The 19,115-nt window shown below is 45.3% G+C and overlaps 1 protein-coding gene across 3 annotated transcripts in view; it reads right to left on the bottom strand.

The window, feature by feature from the left end:
- CD44 (CD44 molecule (IN blood group)) overlaps window positions 1–19,115 on the bottom strand; it is a 186,445-nt gene that overhangs the window by 62,457 nt on the left and 104,873 nt on the right. For all 3 annotated transcript variants that reach the window (XM_078684321.1, XM_078684322.1, XM_078684323.1), the window contains exon 2: window positions 14,841–15,006. In XM_078684321.1, coding sequence (XP_078540447.1) covers window positions 14,841–15,006 — 166 coding nt within the window. The remainder of the gene's footprint in view (window positions 1–14,840; window positions 15,007–19,115) is intronic.

Below are 19,115 nucleotides of genomic sequence, written 5' to 3'. Positions count from 1 at the left end.
ACGCATTTACAGTTGCGTCCAACGTTAGTATGTCAGTTATCCAGTCCTCCGTGAAAGCAACGTGAATTAGGCTTTTAGGCCTATGTTGCCAACGTCTTTACATGGTGCACGTTAAATCATCGAGATGCACCCGTTTCTAAGGCTCCGCAGGGCCCGGACACAAGATCCAGGCCTCAAGCCTCCTGAAACGCTCCGAGAGATACAGCCCCGCCCGCATCCCTGACCCTTCCCTTACTTCCTGCCAAGCAACGCGGTGTCCGGCTCGGCCTGGCCTGCCTGCCAAGAATATATTATGCCTACAGTTATCTGTTCAGCTCCTCGGATTGATATTCCTAACTAACGAACAGGATAAACATATCCGTCTACAGTCCAGTCTTTCTGTCTCCATGCAAGTGATTTACTGAATTAGTATCCATAGAAGATCCATAGCACACGCAATACATGAAGAAATATATGCATACACTAGCTTTTAGTGACAAGCAAGCCTTTGCCCTGATGACTTTTAGAATCAAGCAACATGTACTCCAAACACAAGATATCAGATACGCTATAGGTACAGGTCGTTCTGACATCCCAGACTTCAGTCTCCTCTTCTAGTGCTAGAAGTCAGCGCTCCCCAGCCCTCCCCAGTTACACGTCATGACTCGTTTTGCGCGCACCAGCAGGTTAAAGGTTCCAGCTGCCCATGAAACCCCCTCCATATGTCCACCCACTTATGACACTTCTGTGACGTCTACATCACACACCTCCGTGCACGCCCTGTGCACGCCTTCTTTCACGCCCATATGTTCTTATCTTTCTTTTTCCACTTGTTACGCCTACTGTATTCAATGCAACTGTACTGTTTTACTATATATATTGTATGATGTTAATGAAATGTTAAATATCCCTTCCTGAGCCTTAGTAGGTGATGGAACCCGATGTCCATTGGCTCGAGCCACTTAATTAAAGCCCGTATGACTCAGATACCACGGACTCTGCCTCTCATTTATTGAGCTATTCTTTTCATTTAATGTATAGAAAAATAGTCCCGGTAATTATTATTTACCACATAATGGCGCCCGAACAGGGACGATCCCTTTCTCCACGCGCCGGCGATGTAACGCAGGCCCCCTGACCCCTTCTACAGCCGTGACGGACCCTTTCTGCGCACCTGCAGGTTTTCCTGCTAAAAACTCCCTCAGGCCCACGGAGGAGACGGAGACTGCGGTCCAGCATCCAGACGAGGCGGTGAGGAATGCGGGAAGTCCCGACCAGAGCCCAAGCCGAGAGAGCAAGGTCCGAGGTATCCAGAGGCCCACCTGTTTCCGAAGCCCGAAGCGCATGCGTAGTGCGTAGCAGTAACCAGACGTCGTAGCAGTCCAGTCCAGTGTCGAGTTTCCGAGGCCTTCAGTTTTGCTTCCCGGTGAGTACCATTGCTGGGAACGCATCTAGACGGGTTCATTAATTTGTGCCCGGTCCAGACGGGTCTGGGTACACAGATCCGGTCCGACGTGTTCACCTAGGTGGATACGGTATGACGTGTCTCTTTATGAGACCGGTATGTTCTGTACTGTTTTAGCAGTGCATCCAGTAATTCTTTTTTCTAGTATAGTCTCTCGAGATTTCCAGTATTATGTTTTCAATGTACTAGGTAGTATCTGTTCGAACTGTTTTTAATGTGTCCGATGTCGTGGTATGAATGATTTGTTTGCTATTCATTACTGTGTATTGTGTTCAAGTTCAAGTACGTTCAAATATGCCTCTGTTTTCAAAGTTACGTCAGATAGGAACCAGAAAAGGGATACTCGAAGAATCAGTTCCTGTCCCACCTAGGGACAGTCCCGGACATTTCATGTATCATAAGCATGGCTTAGATGCCATACTGTACTTGGATTTATGGGTAGACTATACCAAACATCTGGAAGAGAAATATAGATGGCCTGTTTCAGGAACCTGGGATGCTGAGTGCATCATGAGAGTAGAGGAAGCATTATGGAAAAAGAAAGCCAGACAATCCCAGAAAGATGCCATAGAATTGTGGCGTAAAGAATCGCATAAAAGAACAGAAAAAGAAATCATAAAAGCAGAACTAAGTAGGGAATCATCAGAAAAAGCCCAAGAAAGGGAACTACTAGAAGAAGGTGAACGAGTTAGAGCAGAACAGTTAGACAGACAAAGAAATGCCCTTATTAAAGGCATGTATCCCCTTCTCGCCGAGGGCCTGCCTAAGGCGACCCCGGAAGCACCCTGTAATTTACCGCCACCATTGGTCCCGACTAAGCTACGTCATAAACCGACCGCAGCTGAAATTTTCCTTTCTTCCTATTTAGACGACACTGTCCCAGAATATACAAATCCGAATCCTACTCCGCCTGTTCAACCTCACAACCCTGTTACTAACGCTATTACTGTTCCTCCAGCCACTGGTCCCGGGAATCCTTTTAATCCGCCAGTAACCCAGGACCAATCGACATTACGTATGCCTACATTACCAGTCACACTACCAACGGCACATCCAGTATTAGTTGATGATTCTATTACAGGAGGAGCAGGGGGAGGTATCCCTATCACCCCGCCTCAAGTAAAACGAATGACGCTGAGAGACGCAGCATTACAACGCACGCCAAAAGTAGCTACATACGCAGCCCTCAAGCAATACCTTACGGATTGTAGATATGACCCAGTGCCAGGCGAAGAACAGATGATATTATATTCCATACGTCTGAGACGAGTTACAAACTATTTGATTATCATACCAGAAATGAGGGGACATTTAGACAACATATATCATTTCATCAGAACAGGGGAAAGACCAGAAAGTATTCACGAGGCTATGGCACACAGGAAAGTCGAGACTCAAAATATGATCTTGCAGTTTTTGATAAATTGTTTAATAAGAGAACAAGACCAACCAGGTAAAAACAAAGACGAGATGAAAACCCTGACAAAATGGAGTGATAACATAGCCGAAGGAAAACACATTAAACAAGGTTGTATAGAATCCATGTATAGAAAGATTCGTAAAGAAATTCTAGGCATACACGAAAGGGAGAAAGCAACGAGAGAAACTGAGAAAGAGAATGAGACCTCAGACGAAGATGTAGACACAGAGAACCCAGATAGAATAGCGTACGTAGGTAGGGCGAGACCTTTTGACAGACCCACACGCCTAGAATGTAAGAAAACTTTTCTTCCTCCCGTACCAGAACAGTGTTCTCTTGAACATTTATTCCAAGCTACCGATAGAGTCTGAAACAACGAATAGGTTACAGTGAGCTTAGTACCATGCATGAACAGGAACTAGCCCGATCAGCAGTTCAATGGACTAGTAATTCTAGCACATTTAAAGACGAAGTAGTGGCCCGACGTTTCTGAATCTTTCCCCAGACGAACAGCGACTGGTGGGTATGTACATGATCCAACACCTCATTACACTGTACGAAAGTCAACATTCTGACCCAGGTCCCCTATATAATGTATTGGACGAGTTACTCTTAAACAGATGGAAAGGCCTAGGTACCGAATTGATTAATGTGATTTTAGAACAACGCCACAAATACAGAACGTTCCTGACTCCACATTTCGTTCCTGTTCCACCCCCAGTAAGGAAGACATTTTACATAGACAGACAGAATCCCTTGCGAGAAGTCCATCCTGTTTGGACAGGGGGAGGTGCGCTCGAACGAGTATTTGTTTACACCCCTTTAACGAAAATAGAACTACTGGAAATGAAAAAGTTAGTGCCCTGTCACGATAAAGATCCAGCAGGATTCCACCGTGAATTAAAAGACATGCTCCGCATGGGAGAATACACGTATCCCGATATCATTAAAATGTTAAAGGTCCTGTTGCCTGCGGGCATATATGAAAAACTTAAAGAAAAAGAATGGGAGGTGAGAGAGAAAAAGATTGACTGGGCAGAATTAGAGAACGAAGATAAAACACGAGTTCCAGGTACTGGTCTCGGGGATAAAGCCAAAGCATTGCCCGAGTTGTTAATACAAGTCTTGCCAAGATTACTAACCACGAAAAATGAAGACTGGGATGCCATCTCAGCCTGTAAACAGAAACAAGATGAAGACACTAGTGATTTTTATTCCAGATTTGAGAAATGTTTCATTATTAATAGCGGCTTGAAAACAAGTAGTGAATCGTATCCACATCTTTTTGTTACCAAATTAGTAGAGAATTCTTTATCACAAGTTAAAAATCGAGTACCGAAAGTAGAGAGTACCTGGCAAGCTAATACCCCGTCCTAAATGTTACAAATGTTACAGTACCACCAGAACCGAATCAGAGAAGAGCAAGAACACGAAAAGAGACGTATGAAAGACACGAAAATGAAAGTACTAGTTGCACAGTCTGTTCCAGTGGATAGTCAGAAGAGGGGTACGACTCAGACAAGTCATTCTGCGGCTCCTGTAAAAGGGACATGCAATTACTGTAAACAGCCAGGTCACTATATAAACGAATGTGCCGTTCTGAAACACAACATAGCTACTGGTAAGACGAAAGAGAGACCGCGTCCTCCTAGACAGGAACATGTTCCACAAAACACGCAACCACCGCAGAACGCACAACAGACAGTAACAGTACCGCAGCCTATAGCTGCTACACAACAAGTTACACAGCAGATGTACCAGTACGCACAGTCAGATTATCCAGATTATCAGCAGTATTCATGAAACAGCCTAGAGAGGGAGGTTGGCTTGCCTCTTATCGAGGTTCCTGTAGATCAAGAGGGTCCCTATGTACACAGCCAGGTATTAGGGAAAGACAGAAAATTTCTGATTGATACAGGTGCAAGTAGGACTACCATCAGTCACGACGAGGTTCCAGGGGCTCCTCTCTCAGGCTCAAGAAATGTTTCCCTGGGATTTTCAGGAAAGCCTATTGTTAATGAAATATCGAAACCAGTTTCCCTAGAAGTTGGTCCATTGTCCCGAACTACAGACCTGTTACTTACGAAATCATGTCCAGAAAACTAACTTGGTATTAAAACATTGAAAGAATTGGGAGCAGTGATTTGTTGTTCTCCGGAAGGAGTGAGATTGTTTTTACGTGATTTTAAAGGACATTATGTGTAAAGAGATTTTGATCCAAGATTACTGAATGTACCACAGCATTTATGGGCGCAAGGCACTACTGATGTAGGTTATATGCACATTACACCATACCGTGTCACTCTGAAACCAGGAATTGTACTACCCCGAATCCGACAATACAAGTTGCCACCTGAGGCTATAGCAGCCTTATCGAAAATCATTGACGAGCTCATTGCTCAAGGAGTGGTTGTAGAAACTGACTCCAATGTATGTAATTCCCCTATTATTCCGATCCTTAAACGTACTGACCCAAATGCACCTCCAGTCTATAGACTAGTGATTGACCTTCGAGAACTTAATAAATGTATCATACCCCAGTACCCAGTGGTTCCAGATATCTCTTCCCTATTGACTGCCATTGATTCCGAAGCTGCGTTCTTTACTGTCATCGATCTCAAGAACGCCTTCTTTAGTGTCCCCATCCATCCGGACAGCCAGTTCCTTTTCGGATTCTGTTTAAATGGACGAAGCTATAAATTTACACGTGCACCTCAAGGGTTCACAGAAAGTCCTAGTATTTACAGTCAAGCACTGAAACGACAACTAGATAGTATTCACATGCCAACTGACACTGCCCTGCTCCAGTACGTTGATGACCTATTGATTACTGCCCGTACAGAAAGTGACTGCGAACGTGCGTCACTGACAGTCTTGTATTTTCTGGCAGAAATGGGGCACAAGGTATCCCCTTCGAAATTGCAATTCTGTGTCCAGCAAGTGGTGTACCTTGGTCACTTGCTGTCCGAGAGGGGTAGAGAGCTGACACCTGACCGTATCCAGCTAATAGCACATCTTCCACAGCCCAAGACACAGAAGGAGGTACGAGCTTTTATCGGCCTCACTTCTTACTGCAGACAATGGATCCCTCAGTACGCATATCTAGCCAAGCCACTGATACAGTTGACAACACAGGAGGCAGCGACATCGACTGTCCTCCCTTGGACCCAGGAACATACACTTGTTTTCAACGAATTAAAGAAAGCTTTATGCCAAGCACCTGTTTTAGCGACGCCATGCTACAGTAAACCTTTTACACTTTTTGTCACTGAACGCGATGGTACAGCATTATCTGTTCTCACACAAGATCAAGCAGGACAACACAAGCCTTGTGCTTATTTTTCTAGCACATTAGATCCAGTAGCCCAGGCTTTGCCTGCGTGCCTCAAATCAGTTGCAGCCACAGCTTTAGCTATCAGACAAAGTGATTCCATAGTGTTAGGACACCCCCTGACAGTACAGATTCCACACTCCGTGGAGGTTCTTTTAAACCGAACACAGACTCAGTACTTGACCATAGCACGATTGACAGGATATGAACTGACACTGTTTCAGCCACACATAGAGATCAGACGCTGCAACACATTAAACCCTGCTACACTGTTACCCTCGATTACCTCAAACCCTGCAACACATGATTGTGTGAAAGTTATTAACACCATGACAAAGCCAAGACAAGACTTGACGGACATTGCATTACCTGACCCAGACCTGACACTTTATGTGGATGGTTCATGTATGAGAACAAGTACAGGAGAGTTAGTGGCAGCATATGCAGTGACTACTGAAACTGAAGTTATAGAAACACATCGTATTGACACCCTGTCTGCTCAAGCAGCAGAGCTCATCGCTCTGACCCAAGCCTGCCTACGAGCCAAGAACCTGAAAGTAAATATATATACAGATTCACGTTATGCATTCGGAGTCGTTCACGACTTTGGAGTCCTCTGGCAAGAAAGAGGTTTTATGACGTCTCATGGAGCCAAGATTCAGCATGGCCCCCTCATTCAAGCTCTGTTAGAAGCAATACATTTACCTACAGCTATAGCCGTCATGAAGTGCAAAGCACATACGAGAGTCACTGACACCATTTCCCAGGGTAACGACCTGGCAGATCGAACAGCCAAGCTTACAGCTCAGACTCCAGACATTCCAGCTGACACGACAAAGACCGACGTTTCAGTCCTGACAACTTGCATGACAGTCAAGGATCCTACACAAGATGTACTAGACATACAGACCCATGCTACTCCAGACAAAATAAGGATAATGGACTGAACAAAGAGGGGTCCAGACAGATCAGGGATGGTTGACGAAGGGAAAAGCCACATGGTTTCTCCCCGACTCTATGGTTCAAGTCATTATTAATACTGCACATAGTCCAGCACACTTAGGAGAAAAAGCCATGTTAGACAGCATCCAGAATCTCTGGTTTAACAAGCATTTACGAGCAGCAGCAAAGCAGAAAGTGCGTACCTGCATGATCTGTTGTCAGTTTAATCCAGGTAAAGGTGTTCCCGTGGAACAAGGTGGATTTCATCCTCCTGACCACCCTTTTGAAGTCCTCCAGATGGATTATATACAGATGGACCGATGTCGAGGATTCAAGTATGTCCTCGTAGTTGTATGCGCTCTGTCCAGATGGACAGAAGCTTATCCAGTCTCAGATTATACTGCTGTGACCACTGCCAAGCAGCTGGTTCGTGAGTTTTTCCCTCGATATGGTTTGCCCCGTGTCGTGTATTCAGATAATGGACAGCCATTCTCGTCCGAACTCATGAAACAGGTATCACTTCTGTTAGGGTACCAGTGGAAATTCCACTGCGTACGACACCCCGAGGCAGCTGGCCTCGTCGAGCGACACAATCAAACTCTGAAAACCCGATTAGCGAAGGTCTGTGCAGAAAAGAGTGTAGATTGGATGGTAGCCCTGCCGGTTGCCCTCTTCTATATGCGAATGGTCGCTCACTCCAGATCTGGTTTGTCACCATATGAAGTTGTTTTTGGTCGTCCCCCGAATATGCCTCGTAAAATTACCGATGTTGACAGTAACATGCTGACAGATTACCTGGCTTCCTTGATGTCTGCACTACTCTCTTGTCGTTCACAGGTCGCGGCTGCCTTCCCGGACAACACCCAGGTGAAACCGCACGAGGTCGTTCCCGGAGATCTAGTCCTGGTTCGAAATTTTGATCGCTCAAGCCCACTGGAGCCACGCTGGAAGGAGCCAAAACTCGTTCTGATGACCACAAGGACCGCCGTAAAACTAGAAGGAAGAAAAGGCTGGCTCCATTCCAGTCATATCAAGCGCTTCCATGGACCGTGTCCAAAGACTTTTTTCAAGGACTGCCCCGATACTGACTCTAAACTTCCCCTGTTAGAGAAAACTCCGCAGCAGGAGTATAAAATCAAACTTAGGTCTAGTAAGTCAGACAGCGTTTAATTGTTTAAGTCCCCCTCGGGTGAAGCGGTTAGACAGGTTTCTGACATGTATGAGATAGACCCACATAGTGAGAGAGATAGACGAAACTTCAAGAAAACGAAATATTGTAAAAATCTCCGAAGCAGATGCATCGTTACATTATTGTTTATGTTTATTCTGAGTCTTATGATCACATGTATAAGTTGTATATTACATGTATTTTTTCCTCCTCTCGATTCACATTCACACCTTTCCTCTAATGATACTGTAGAACACACATTTAGTGAACTACCCCCTCACGAGTTATCCTATCGACTTGCAATGCGCAACAATACTTTTATTCGTATGTTACACTATTCGCATCAGACCAGCAATGCCACTAATTGCTGGGTATGTGGTCGACTCCCCCCTTTCCAGACAGTGAAGGGAGCTCTGCCACTCTTTCCCTATCCGTTTTCACACAATGGTTCGTGTGGAGCGTGGTTTACATTGACGTCATCTTTAGACGATAAGTCCACAGTTTCCCTTCTGAATACAATTATGAATAAATCCTGTTTCCCAGACAAGGACGGTCTTCCCCATAGGACAGGGATAGATCTAGAAAATGAAGTATATGATCTAGGTAATTTTTCCTCTAACCTCATGGTTTTGAATGTTCAGTCCGAGATTGATTCAGACTTGCCTTCTATAACAGTTCTTCCAGTGAAAGGCGAGTTATGTATTAGAAAGAATGGTTCAGTACACCTAGGACACAGTGATTGTACTACTGTGGTCGAGTACAGTGACAAAGGAAAGTCTACTTTCAAAGCTTCACGTCATTCCTATTTTATATGTGGTCAGACCGCTTATGTACGTTTGCCCCTAGATTGGGATGGAACATGTTATATTGCATTCCTATTGCCACCAGTTTTCTTAGCCCCATCCGATTATCACCGAAATACCCATCTAGTACACGTCAGACATAGGAGGGAGATTGAGTCCCCAATGGTCGATCAGACTGAAACTGCATTGGAACAGTATACGGATTTCAATAAAGGTTTCTTTTTCTTCATAGGTCCCGTCCAGAATAGTAAATTAATACGCAGGTTAACCAGAACCCTTGAAGCAGTAGTGAATGAGACTACTTCCGCCCTAGGTAACTTAACAGAAGAGCAGTCTGCTATGAGATTTGTTGTTCTTCAGAACCGCCTTGTCCTTGACGTCATCCTAGCCGATAGGGGCGGAGCTTGTAGAGTCATCGGATCTAGTTGTTGCGTTTTCATTCCTAATAACGCACCGTCTGTGTATTCAGCAATAACTAGACTTCATAAAATAGCTCATCAGCTACACCAGAATCCAGGCACCTGGACTTGGTCCGGCTGGCTCTGGAGTGTAATATCTGCATGGGGATGGAGAGTACTGTCATTCCTGGGAGTAGTAGTAATGATCATATTCAGTTGTTGTCTCTGTTTACAATGTGGTCCAGCGATTTGCGGCTTGTGCGCCACAGCTTGTATTCCACGTCCAAAATCCCATACCCAAATGAGAAAAGACGAGCAAATGATGCTGTATGAACAGATAGATGGTCTCATGAATATTGATGTTTCCTGAAGGGAACGTAGGGAACAAGGAGGGAATGAGGAAAATTGAATTTTGCCCTGTTATGTGTCCCTACGTGTTCCCCAACATGTAATATATGTGCATGAAATCTATGCATTTTCCCTCCATGGCCGAGAAATAAAGACGCATTTACAGTTGCGTCCAACGTTAGTATGTCAGTTATCCAGTCCTCCGTGAAAGCAACGTGAATTAGGCTTTTAGGCCTATGTTGCCAACGTCTTTACATGGTGCACGTTAAATCATCGAGATGCACCCGTTTCTAAGGCTCCGCAGGGCCCGGACACAAGATCCAGGCCTCAAGCCTCCTGAAACGCTCCGAGAGATACAGCCCCGCCCGCATCCCTGACCCTTCCCTTACTTCCTGCCAAGCAACGCGGTGCCCGGCTCGGCCTGGCCTGCCTGCCAATAATATATTATGCCTACAGTTATCTGTTCAGCTCCTCGGATTGATATTCCTAACTAACGAACAGGATAAACATATCCGTCTACAGTCCAGTCTTTCTGTCTCCATGCAAGTGATTTACTGAATTAGTATCCATAGAAGATCCATAGCACACGCAATACATGAAGAAATATATGCATACACTAGCTTTTAGTGACAAGCAAGCCTTTGCCCTGATGACTTTTAGAATCAAGCAACATGTACTCCAAACACAAGATATCAGATACGCTATAGGTACAGGTCGTTCTGACATTCCAGACTTCAGTCTCCTCTTCTAGTGCTAGAAGTCAGCGCTCCCCAGCCCTCCCCAGTTACACGTCATGACTCGTTTTGCGCGCACCAGCAGGTTAAAGGTTCCAGCTGCCCATGAAACCCCCTCCATATGTCCACCCACTTATGACACTTCTGTGACGTCTACATCACACACCTCCGTGCACGCCCTGTGCACGCCTTCTTTCACGCCCATATGTTCTTATCTTTCTTTTTCCACTTGTTACGCCTACTGTATTCAATGCAACTGTACTGTTTTACTATATATATATTGTATGATGTTAATGAAATGTTAAATATCCCTTTCTGAGCCTTAGTAGGTGATGGAACCCGATGTCCATTGGCTCGAGCCACTTAATTAAAGCCCGTATGACTCAGATACCACGGACTCTGCCTCTCATTTATTGAGCTATTCTTTTCATTTAATGTATAGAAAAATAGTCCCGGTAATTATTATTTACCACACTTCCACTAAAATAGCCATTGTCCCCACCCCAAATGAGCCTTTGCCCCTACCCCTAAATGGGCCTTTTCCCTCCTACTAAGCAAGCCTGTGTCCCTGCCACTAAGTGATCCGTAGTCCCTCCCACTAAGTGAGCATTTTTCCCTCCCACTAAGCAAGCTATTGAGCTATTGTCCCTCCCAATAAGTGAGCCTTTGTCCCTTCCACTAAGTGAGCCGTCGTCCGTCCCACTAAGTGAGCATTTGTCCCTCCTACTAAGCAAGTTTTGTCCCTCCTATTAAGTGAGCCTTTGTCCCTCCCACTAAGTGAGCCTTTGTCCCTCCCACTAAGTGAGCCTTTGTCCCTCCTACTAAGTGAGCCTTTGTCCCTTCCACTGAGCAAGCCTTTGTCCCTTCCATTAAGTGAGCCTTAGTCCCTCCCACTAAGTGAGCATTTTTCCCTCCCACTAAGCAAGCTATTGGGCTATTGTCCCTCCCATTAAGTGAGCCTTTGTCCCTCCCACTAAGTGAGCCTTCGTCCCTCCTACTAAGCAGGGTTTGTCCCTCCCATTAAGTGAGCCTTTGTCCCTCCCATTAAGTGAGCCTTTGTCCCTCCCACTAAGTGAGCCTTTGTCCCCCCCCCTAAGTGAGCCTTTGTTCCTTCCACTAAGCAAGCCTTTGTACATCCCACTGAGCAAGCCTTTGTCCCTTCCATTAAGTGAGCCTTAGTCCCTCCCACTAAGTGAGCATTTTTCCCTCCCACTAAGCAAGCTATTGGGCTATTGTCCCTCCCATTAAGTGAGCCTTTGTCCCTCCCACTAAGTGAGCCTTCGTCCCTCCCACTAAGTGAGCATTTGTCCCTCCTACTAAGCAGGGTTTGTCCCTCCCATTAAGTGAGCCTTTGTCCCTCCCACTAAGTGAGCCTTTGTCCCCCCCCCCACTAAGCGAGCCTTTGTTCCTTCCACTAAGCAAGCCTTTGTCCCTCCCACTGAGCAAGCCTTTGTCCCTTCCATTAAGTGAGCCTTAGTCCCTCCCACTAAGTGAGCATTTTTCCCTCCCACTAAGCAAGCTATTGGGCTATTGTCCCTCCCATTAAGTGAGCCTTTGTCCCTCCCACTAAGTGAGCCTTCGTCCCTCCCACTAAGTGAGCATGTGTCCCTCCTACTAAGCAGGTTTTGTCCCTCCCATTAAGTGAGCCTTTGTCCCTCCCACTAAGTGAGCCTTTGTCCCCCCCCACTAAGTGAGCCTTTGTTCATTCCACTAAGCAAGCCTTTGTCCCTCCCATTAAGTAAGCATTTGTCCCTCCCACTAAGCTGTTCATATGATTCAAAAAATATGAAGGTAGTAGGCAAGCCCTTTCTTATTTATCTTAGCCACGGCTTACTTCAGAAAAAATCATTCTCTTTTTAGTGCCTTTCCTACTTGCATTCCAGAAACAGTGGAATAATGTTGATTTATTTGCTTAAATCACTTGATTAACACAGGGACGGCATAGTCTGTTTCGTTTTCTAACCATCCAAACATTCTTTGTCATGCCCTTTACATGTTCACATTTCTTGTACTTTATGCTCTTGTTTTTCTAATTTAGGTGTTTTTGTAATTGATTTATGGTGTGTAGCACCGTGCTGCTCTTCAGAGATATTGTAGCTTTTATGAAAACGTTTACATTAAAAAGGTTAAAAAATGGGACCAGAGTTAAGGTCCAGCTTGCTTTGGGACACTAGATGGAAATTAGATTAATAGGATTTAAATTCGAACGGTTACCTTCTGGTTAGCGCTCATGCCAATGTTAAAAACAAAAATATTTCAGAAGTTAAAGCGTGATGGTGTGTAGACCCATAAAGGAGCTAAGGAAATAAGTAATTAAAAGGGCCATTGTGGTGGGAGTCCTGCACAGTGAAGAGAGATATAAGCTGGGGCACTTCCAGGGGGAACGATACCCAAATTGGACAGAAAGCGCTGAAGAGGTGGGGCTAAAATCCTGAACCGCTGCCTCTTGATGAGCGGGGGACAAGCGTGAGGTCAAGAGCCGCCTACTGTGCTTACTTGCTAGTTAGCGGGATGCCAGATGCATCATTGTAAATAGCATGCATTGATGCTACTGCTGTAAGGTTTATAGAGAGGTTCTCCATGTAGATACTGATGATTTGGACAGGGCCATTCTAAGGGCTCATAGGACATTTGAGCCCAGTACCAAAGCATGCCTGCAGCTCTGCCCCCTCTTACATGTTACTTGTAACTGTCTCCTACTCTTTCTGTAAAAGAATGGCCAGTGGCTCTGTACAAATCGTGTTGTCTTCTTTGGAAAGGAACCCCAAACATGATTGGATAATTCAACTGCGCAGCTATTGGTGGATTCCTATCTACTGTCGTCTGGCGCAACCCTCCGAAAATGTATAGTATTTTCTGTTGGGATTTGCTGCTTCTAGTAGGGATACCGGCTGTACCGGGATTTTACACCTGGGATTTGCTCAATAAGGAAGGAGGGAACCTCAGAACGCATTAGTTGCTACTCCTACAGTTCGTGCATCACCCGGTCATCCCACATCACGCCCAGAAACGTATAAATGTGTGTCAGGAAGGGCACTCCTAAGGTACTCTCCATACTATGTCAATCAACCCACCTAGACTTCGTGCTTACTACTCAGTGCTTTACCCTTACCTTAAACTTGGCAAATATCCAAAGATTGGTTATTCCTCATACCTCTTTTTGTCTTCTTGACTTACATATCTTTTAATTACATATTAGAGACTGTCCTTCAGAATCTTCAACTGTGTTTCGAGAAACATTAAAAAGTGGGGAACTCTAGATTACAAACTACTTTCTAGCTGGGGAGCAGTTTCACCTCCTGTGAACAGTACTTAGTTTGAGCTGATGGTGGCCACCGGCACTAATTTATTGGTAGCAGCATTAAGTTTTATGCATCAGACTTTTGCTGAGTGTAAGAGAGGGAAAGAATACGCAAAGGGGAAAGGTGGAGCAAGAGAAAGGGGCGAAAAACCCACAAAGGGAGAAAGCAGGGACCGTCAACTGTAAGATAAAGGGCCAGGTGTGCCTGGTAGTAACTTAAAGAGGCATATGGTGAATTTAAAGACTACAAAGCCTTGCCATTCAATGCACCAACATTTAATTGCACCGGCCATGAGCATCTGAGCAGACCTTCAGGCACTAGCACTCATTCTTTTACAAATCAAGCACTACTCGTGGAGGAACCACTTCTATCACAGACTTGAAATGTACTTCATTAGTGGCTTAAGTGTGGCATTACAAGGTAGTGCATTGGAGGTCTCTCCTTCTCGCAACCTCCTTTATTAGCTGCCCCATTCACATCATAGTAGTCAGTGTTGTCACATTACTTTTGAGAGGTAAGAGGCGACTCCTGTTCAGTGCCATGGACAGGTCATGCAAGAAGGGCTGCTGGAGAAAAATGGTGGAACCCTCAGTAAAGACTACATGTTCCACCGCTCCACAGCCACAAGGAATCCATAGAAAGATTCAGTACTAAGGGCTTGATTTAGAGTTTGGCGGACCGGGTTACCGTCACAAACATGACGAATATACCATTCGCCGTATTACAAGTGCATTATATCCAATGGCATTTGTAAAATAGCAGACAGGATATCCGTCATGTTTGTGACGGGGTAACCGGCCCACCAAACTTTAAATCTGGCCTTAAAGTAGTAATTTTCACTGATCACACCTTTCTACATTCAATGAATATTCTGAAAATCGAGTCCAAATGAAGCCTCTACTAACCAGTTTGGATCTTAGCACCCTATAATTTCCATATCAATGTCTTACCGGCAAGTTTCAAACCCGATGTCCCACGCGTTGCGCATTTGCAACATGGTCGCCAAGGAGCTGTTGAGTGCTTCGCACAGTTGCATGGCCTCATCCAGCAAGAGGTTGTAGCGTGCATTCCTTTCCACATGGTAGACGCCGCGGTACCTACAGCTTATGTGTAGAGCTGGGATATGAGAAGAAAAGAAAGAAATCAGGTGATCTGGCACAGTCAAAAAATTGTAATATCAGCTAAAGTCAGTTCAACAATCTGCAGAAAATATTGAGGCAAAGTGATGAGAAAGTTGGATTATAGTACAGATATATATGGCATCAATATGAACACATTTATAATTGTATCTAAAATTATATTAAGGCAAAAAGTTCAGAGGTAAAAATGAAAATCTGTGACTGGGAAAACAGAATACATAGATTTACTATCATTGCCTCAACATACACGTTCATTTATGATTTTCTAAGTAGGATTGGAGTTACAAATTGTTAATCTATACTTACCTATAAGCAGTAGCTATGCAAGGTGGGTTGGGTAGGGCGGTCCACCCTGGCGGCACGAGTTTTAGGGGGCGGTGGCCTCAACCGCTCTTATACACGGCCATCGCAGGAGGCAAATGCCAGGGCTGCCATGGGCGCCATTAATCCTGGTTACGCCAATGCCTACATGTACTTATTTTCATGATAGTTTGGTATTTAATATTATGGTTATAATATGTTTGTAGCACACTATTTATATTTTAATATTCTGTCATCCAACCACCTCCTTGACCTCAGAGTGCTCCTTTCAAATGTTTTTCAAGGTATATATAAAACTGATCAGTGACAGGGATAGCTAGCCGAATCCCCTGCACGGAGTCGGTTTCCAGCTCGGCTTTAGAGGCTCTGAGAAATCATTGTACATTTAGGGGCTTATGTATGAGAGACTTACAACGCTGGGGCGTCACTATTTTTGACGCTCCGGTGGCGTAAACCTCTCAATCATATCTATGAGGCGACACAAAGCCACTCTGTCTGGCTTTGCAAGGCCTCATAGACAAGGAGTGCGACGAAGCAGCACAAGTCGCTGCCTTCCCTTACTATGCGTCAATGAGGCGTACCATGGTCGTTGCAGTGTGTTTACCCACGCAGGAGCCATGGATTTTGATGCTGTGCCATATTTACTTAACCCCTTGCGTGCTGATAACGGCTCCCGCCCGTCATGCATCACAGTGCTCGTGTGCGGATGACGGCCGGGAGCCGTCATGACCACGCCCACGATTGGAATGTCCAGCACCGCAGCGGAATTCCGTCCGCGGGCAAGAGGTTAATCAAGTAAGCCTAGAGTAGCCTCCCCAGAGCAGGTGTAGCGAGGAGAAATATTTGTATTTCTCCTTGTTTTTTCCTCTCTCTATGTGTGCTGCTTTCTGTATAGTAAGAGGAAACGACTCTAAAGATTGGTACCGCTTCCTGCGCACAAAAAATCCTGCCTGCAAGGAAAGCACCCTTGCACCATGGCACGCCAGTGCAGTGGGACAAGGACAGGAATGCACCGTCCTAAATCCGGTGCATTGCTGCCCTTTCACATTGGCGCAGGGCAGTGCAGCAAGAAGACTGTCGGCGTTGCACAATTCTGCATGGATGAAGCCCTAAGGGTTTTGAACCGGTCATCGGTGGTCACCATCCTCAGAGAGCTATTGTTTTCAGGAGGGGCATTGAGTTTGATAGGAGAATAATCATCCACATTTGTAAAGTGCACAATCACCCGTAAGGGTCTCTAGGCGCTGGGGGCCGTTGGGAAGATTACTCAAGCTATTTCCAAGAGTCACATGGTGCTGGGCTAATCTGCCGCCGGTGCCGGGGATCGAACCGTGATCCCCAGAAGCCGGAGTCAGTCGCCCTAGCCGCGGAAACACACCTCTTCCAGGTGCAGAAGTGACTATGGGGCAGTTCTCAGCATGGAGCCCCAACCCCCTTCGAATCCTCCCTCCCGCCTCATTGGGTGATTTGTGTTGGCGCTAAAAGGTCTGCCTGGGGTTGACTGAGCCTGTGTCTGGGTCAATTCCTTCTTCCATTAATGTTTTGCCGCCCATCCTGTTTACCAATGTTATCAGCATCGCCAGCTACATCCCCAGAGTCCTCTTCGGCCTTTCACCCAGGCTGGACTTGCTAAGCAAAGACACAAAACATGGTCCCAGCATCCTTTTGCGACAGTCAGTGGCGGTACGAGGTGGTTGTTGGTCTGCCCAGCTCCCGACCTTTTATATCGCGTCGCACCGACCTTTAATCTCAAATTGTCACCGCCTGTGTGTACATTAAGGCGTGATTTCCGGAGTCAATTCTAGTAGGGAAAATTCCTCCAGTTCCTGGTGGCGCGTCCCTGGCAACCTCTGAGGTGCAAGCGGATGAGCTACAATGCTCACCAGTCTGTGAAGATCTGGAAAGCTGGAGCAGCTTTGTTTCCCAGAGCTGTTTGTTGTCGTAGGAGAATAGTGGTTTGGTGGCATGGTGCTACTTTACTGCAGAAGTGAATGACATTTAAAAATGAAGAAGTTTGGCCTAGCAAGCCCATTTTGCACTTTACCCAGTTTTTGGAGTTTGCTGGAATTTCCTCTGCAAATTGTTTTTTGTAAGATAATGTATTCTCTCTCGAAAATCAAACTTTTCTGCTCATCTTTTCTCCTGAAAGCCTGATTTTAGTAGCGGGGTTCTTCTGCAGAACAATTTATTTTAAACTAACTGAAGCTCTACAGGATGGCAAACTTAAAAAAAAATAACTCAGGAATTTAAGGATGAAAAACTTTTCAAAATTCGCCCAGCTCTACTTTCAAGTAGTCCGATTTGAACCTAGAGCCACATAGAAGTTTCTTCCTACTTAGATATAGAAGGTTCCAGAGCTCTGCATTGAGAGCACTGGCAAAGCCCTATTAAAATGGAGGCAACATTTGTGGTAATAGGTTGGCGCAAACTAAATCAACAGCATTTGGTCTTCAAAATGTGCATCGTCCCCGTAGGAGCAGGAGCGTGAAGTCATTGGGACATGGGGGCATATTACCAACAAATAGCGATATTTATCGCTAAGTAGGCTTAGCGGCAATATTTTTATCGCCGCGCATCACCGGTTTTTATCGCTGAGATAACTTGGTATTAGCAAGGTTTATCTCAAAAGCGATAAAAATCCAGGCGATAGCAGCGAAATGCGTGAATATCGCTGAGAATACAGCGATATTCATGCATTAGCGACAAAATGCTCTTAGCCATGTTATCCACCTCCCGTTGGATAACATGGCTAAGAGCTGGTCTGAGCAGGTGTTATTATTTGGAGATATTCGCGCTTAGCGCGAATATTTCCATCGCTACGCCTGCCCGCCTGTCGTTATCGATTGCTTTCAGTCGCTAACGGGTTGGGTACGCCCACTTTGCATGCTATTAGCGATAAATATCGCTGACATGCAAAGCGGGCCCCAAACCGCTCGGTATCGCCTACAAGCTGTCGCTAACTGCTGTTAGCGACAGCTTGTGAATAAGGCGATAGAATTATCGCCGCTCAGCGGCCAAAAATTGCCGCTAACGCGTCAATTTTCACCTATCGCCCTCCTTGGTAATATGCCCCTGAGTTCCGTATCTTATTAAGATTGGAAGTAGGGTGTGCCCACAGCCATGGAATGGCCACAAGAACATGTTGACTAGATTCACACTGCTGCCCTGTCGTTACCGACACAAAATATTGGCGTTCCACATCTTCCGGGGGCTTCCACGACTAAGAATAAACATTTTGGGAGAAAACCTCTCCGGTCTCAAAGCTTTAGAATATCTACCCAACCCCAACATGGAGTAGGCCTGATGAATTTCCATGGAAGCCAAAAGACACACTTGTTCGACATTTCTACGACTGGAAGTGGTCTGAAGGGGCTCCAGGAGCTCTAAGTCTCATTCTTTCCCGATTACTTCTCCCATCACTTTACTAAAGTGCCCAGAAGCAGGTGCCATATATGAACACAATGCCAAAGATAAATAAATAAATAACTGCATGAAGGTAGCAATCAATGACTAGATTTTAGAAAAATAAGTCCTTTGCTATTTGTGGGTAAGTGACCTTGGGCAATAGTACAAATAGCTGCACAACATATAAAAATCAAGGGGCTTCTATGGGAATTCACAAGGGCAATTTATCAAGACCATTATCTGCACTTTAGCGTCAGTTTTCTAATGCTAAAGCAGCGATAATGTTAACGCTGTTCCTTGATAATATGCCCCAACTTCTTTTAGTTTTCTTCTTCCTGGAAAAGAGTGGATTTTTTATTA

Source organism: Lissotriton helveticus, chromosome 3_2 (genome assembly GCF_964261635.1).
Source record: "Lissotriton helveticus chromosome 3_2, aLisHel1.1, whole genome shotgun sequence".
Taxonomy (NCBI): domain Eukaryota; kingdom Metazoa; phylum Chordata; class Amphibia; order Caudata; family Salamandridae; genus Lissotriton; species Lissotriton helveticus.
This window is presented reverse-complemented; position numbering and strand designations above follow the sequence as displayed.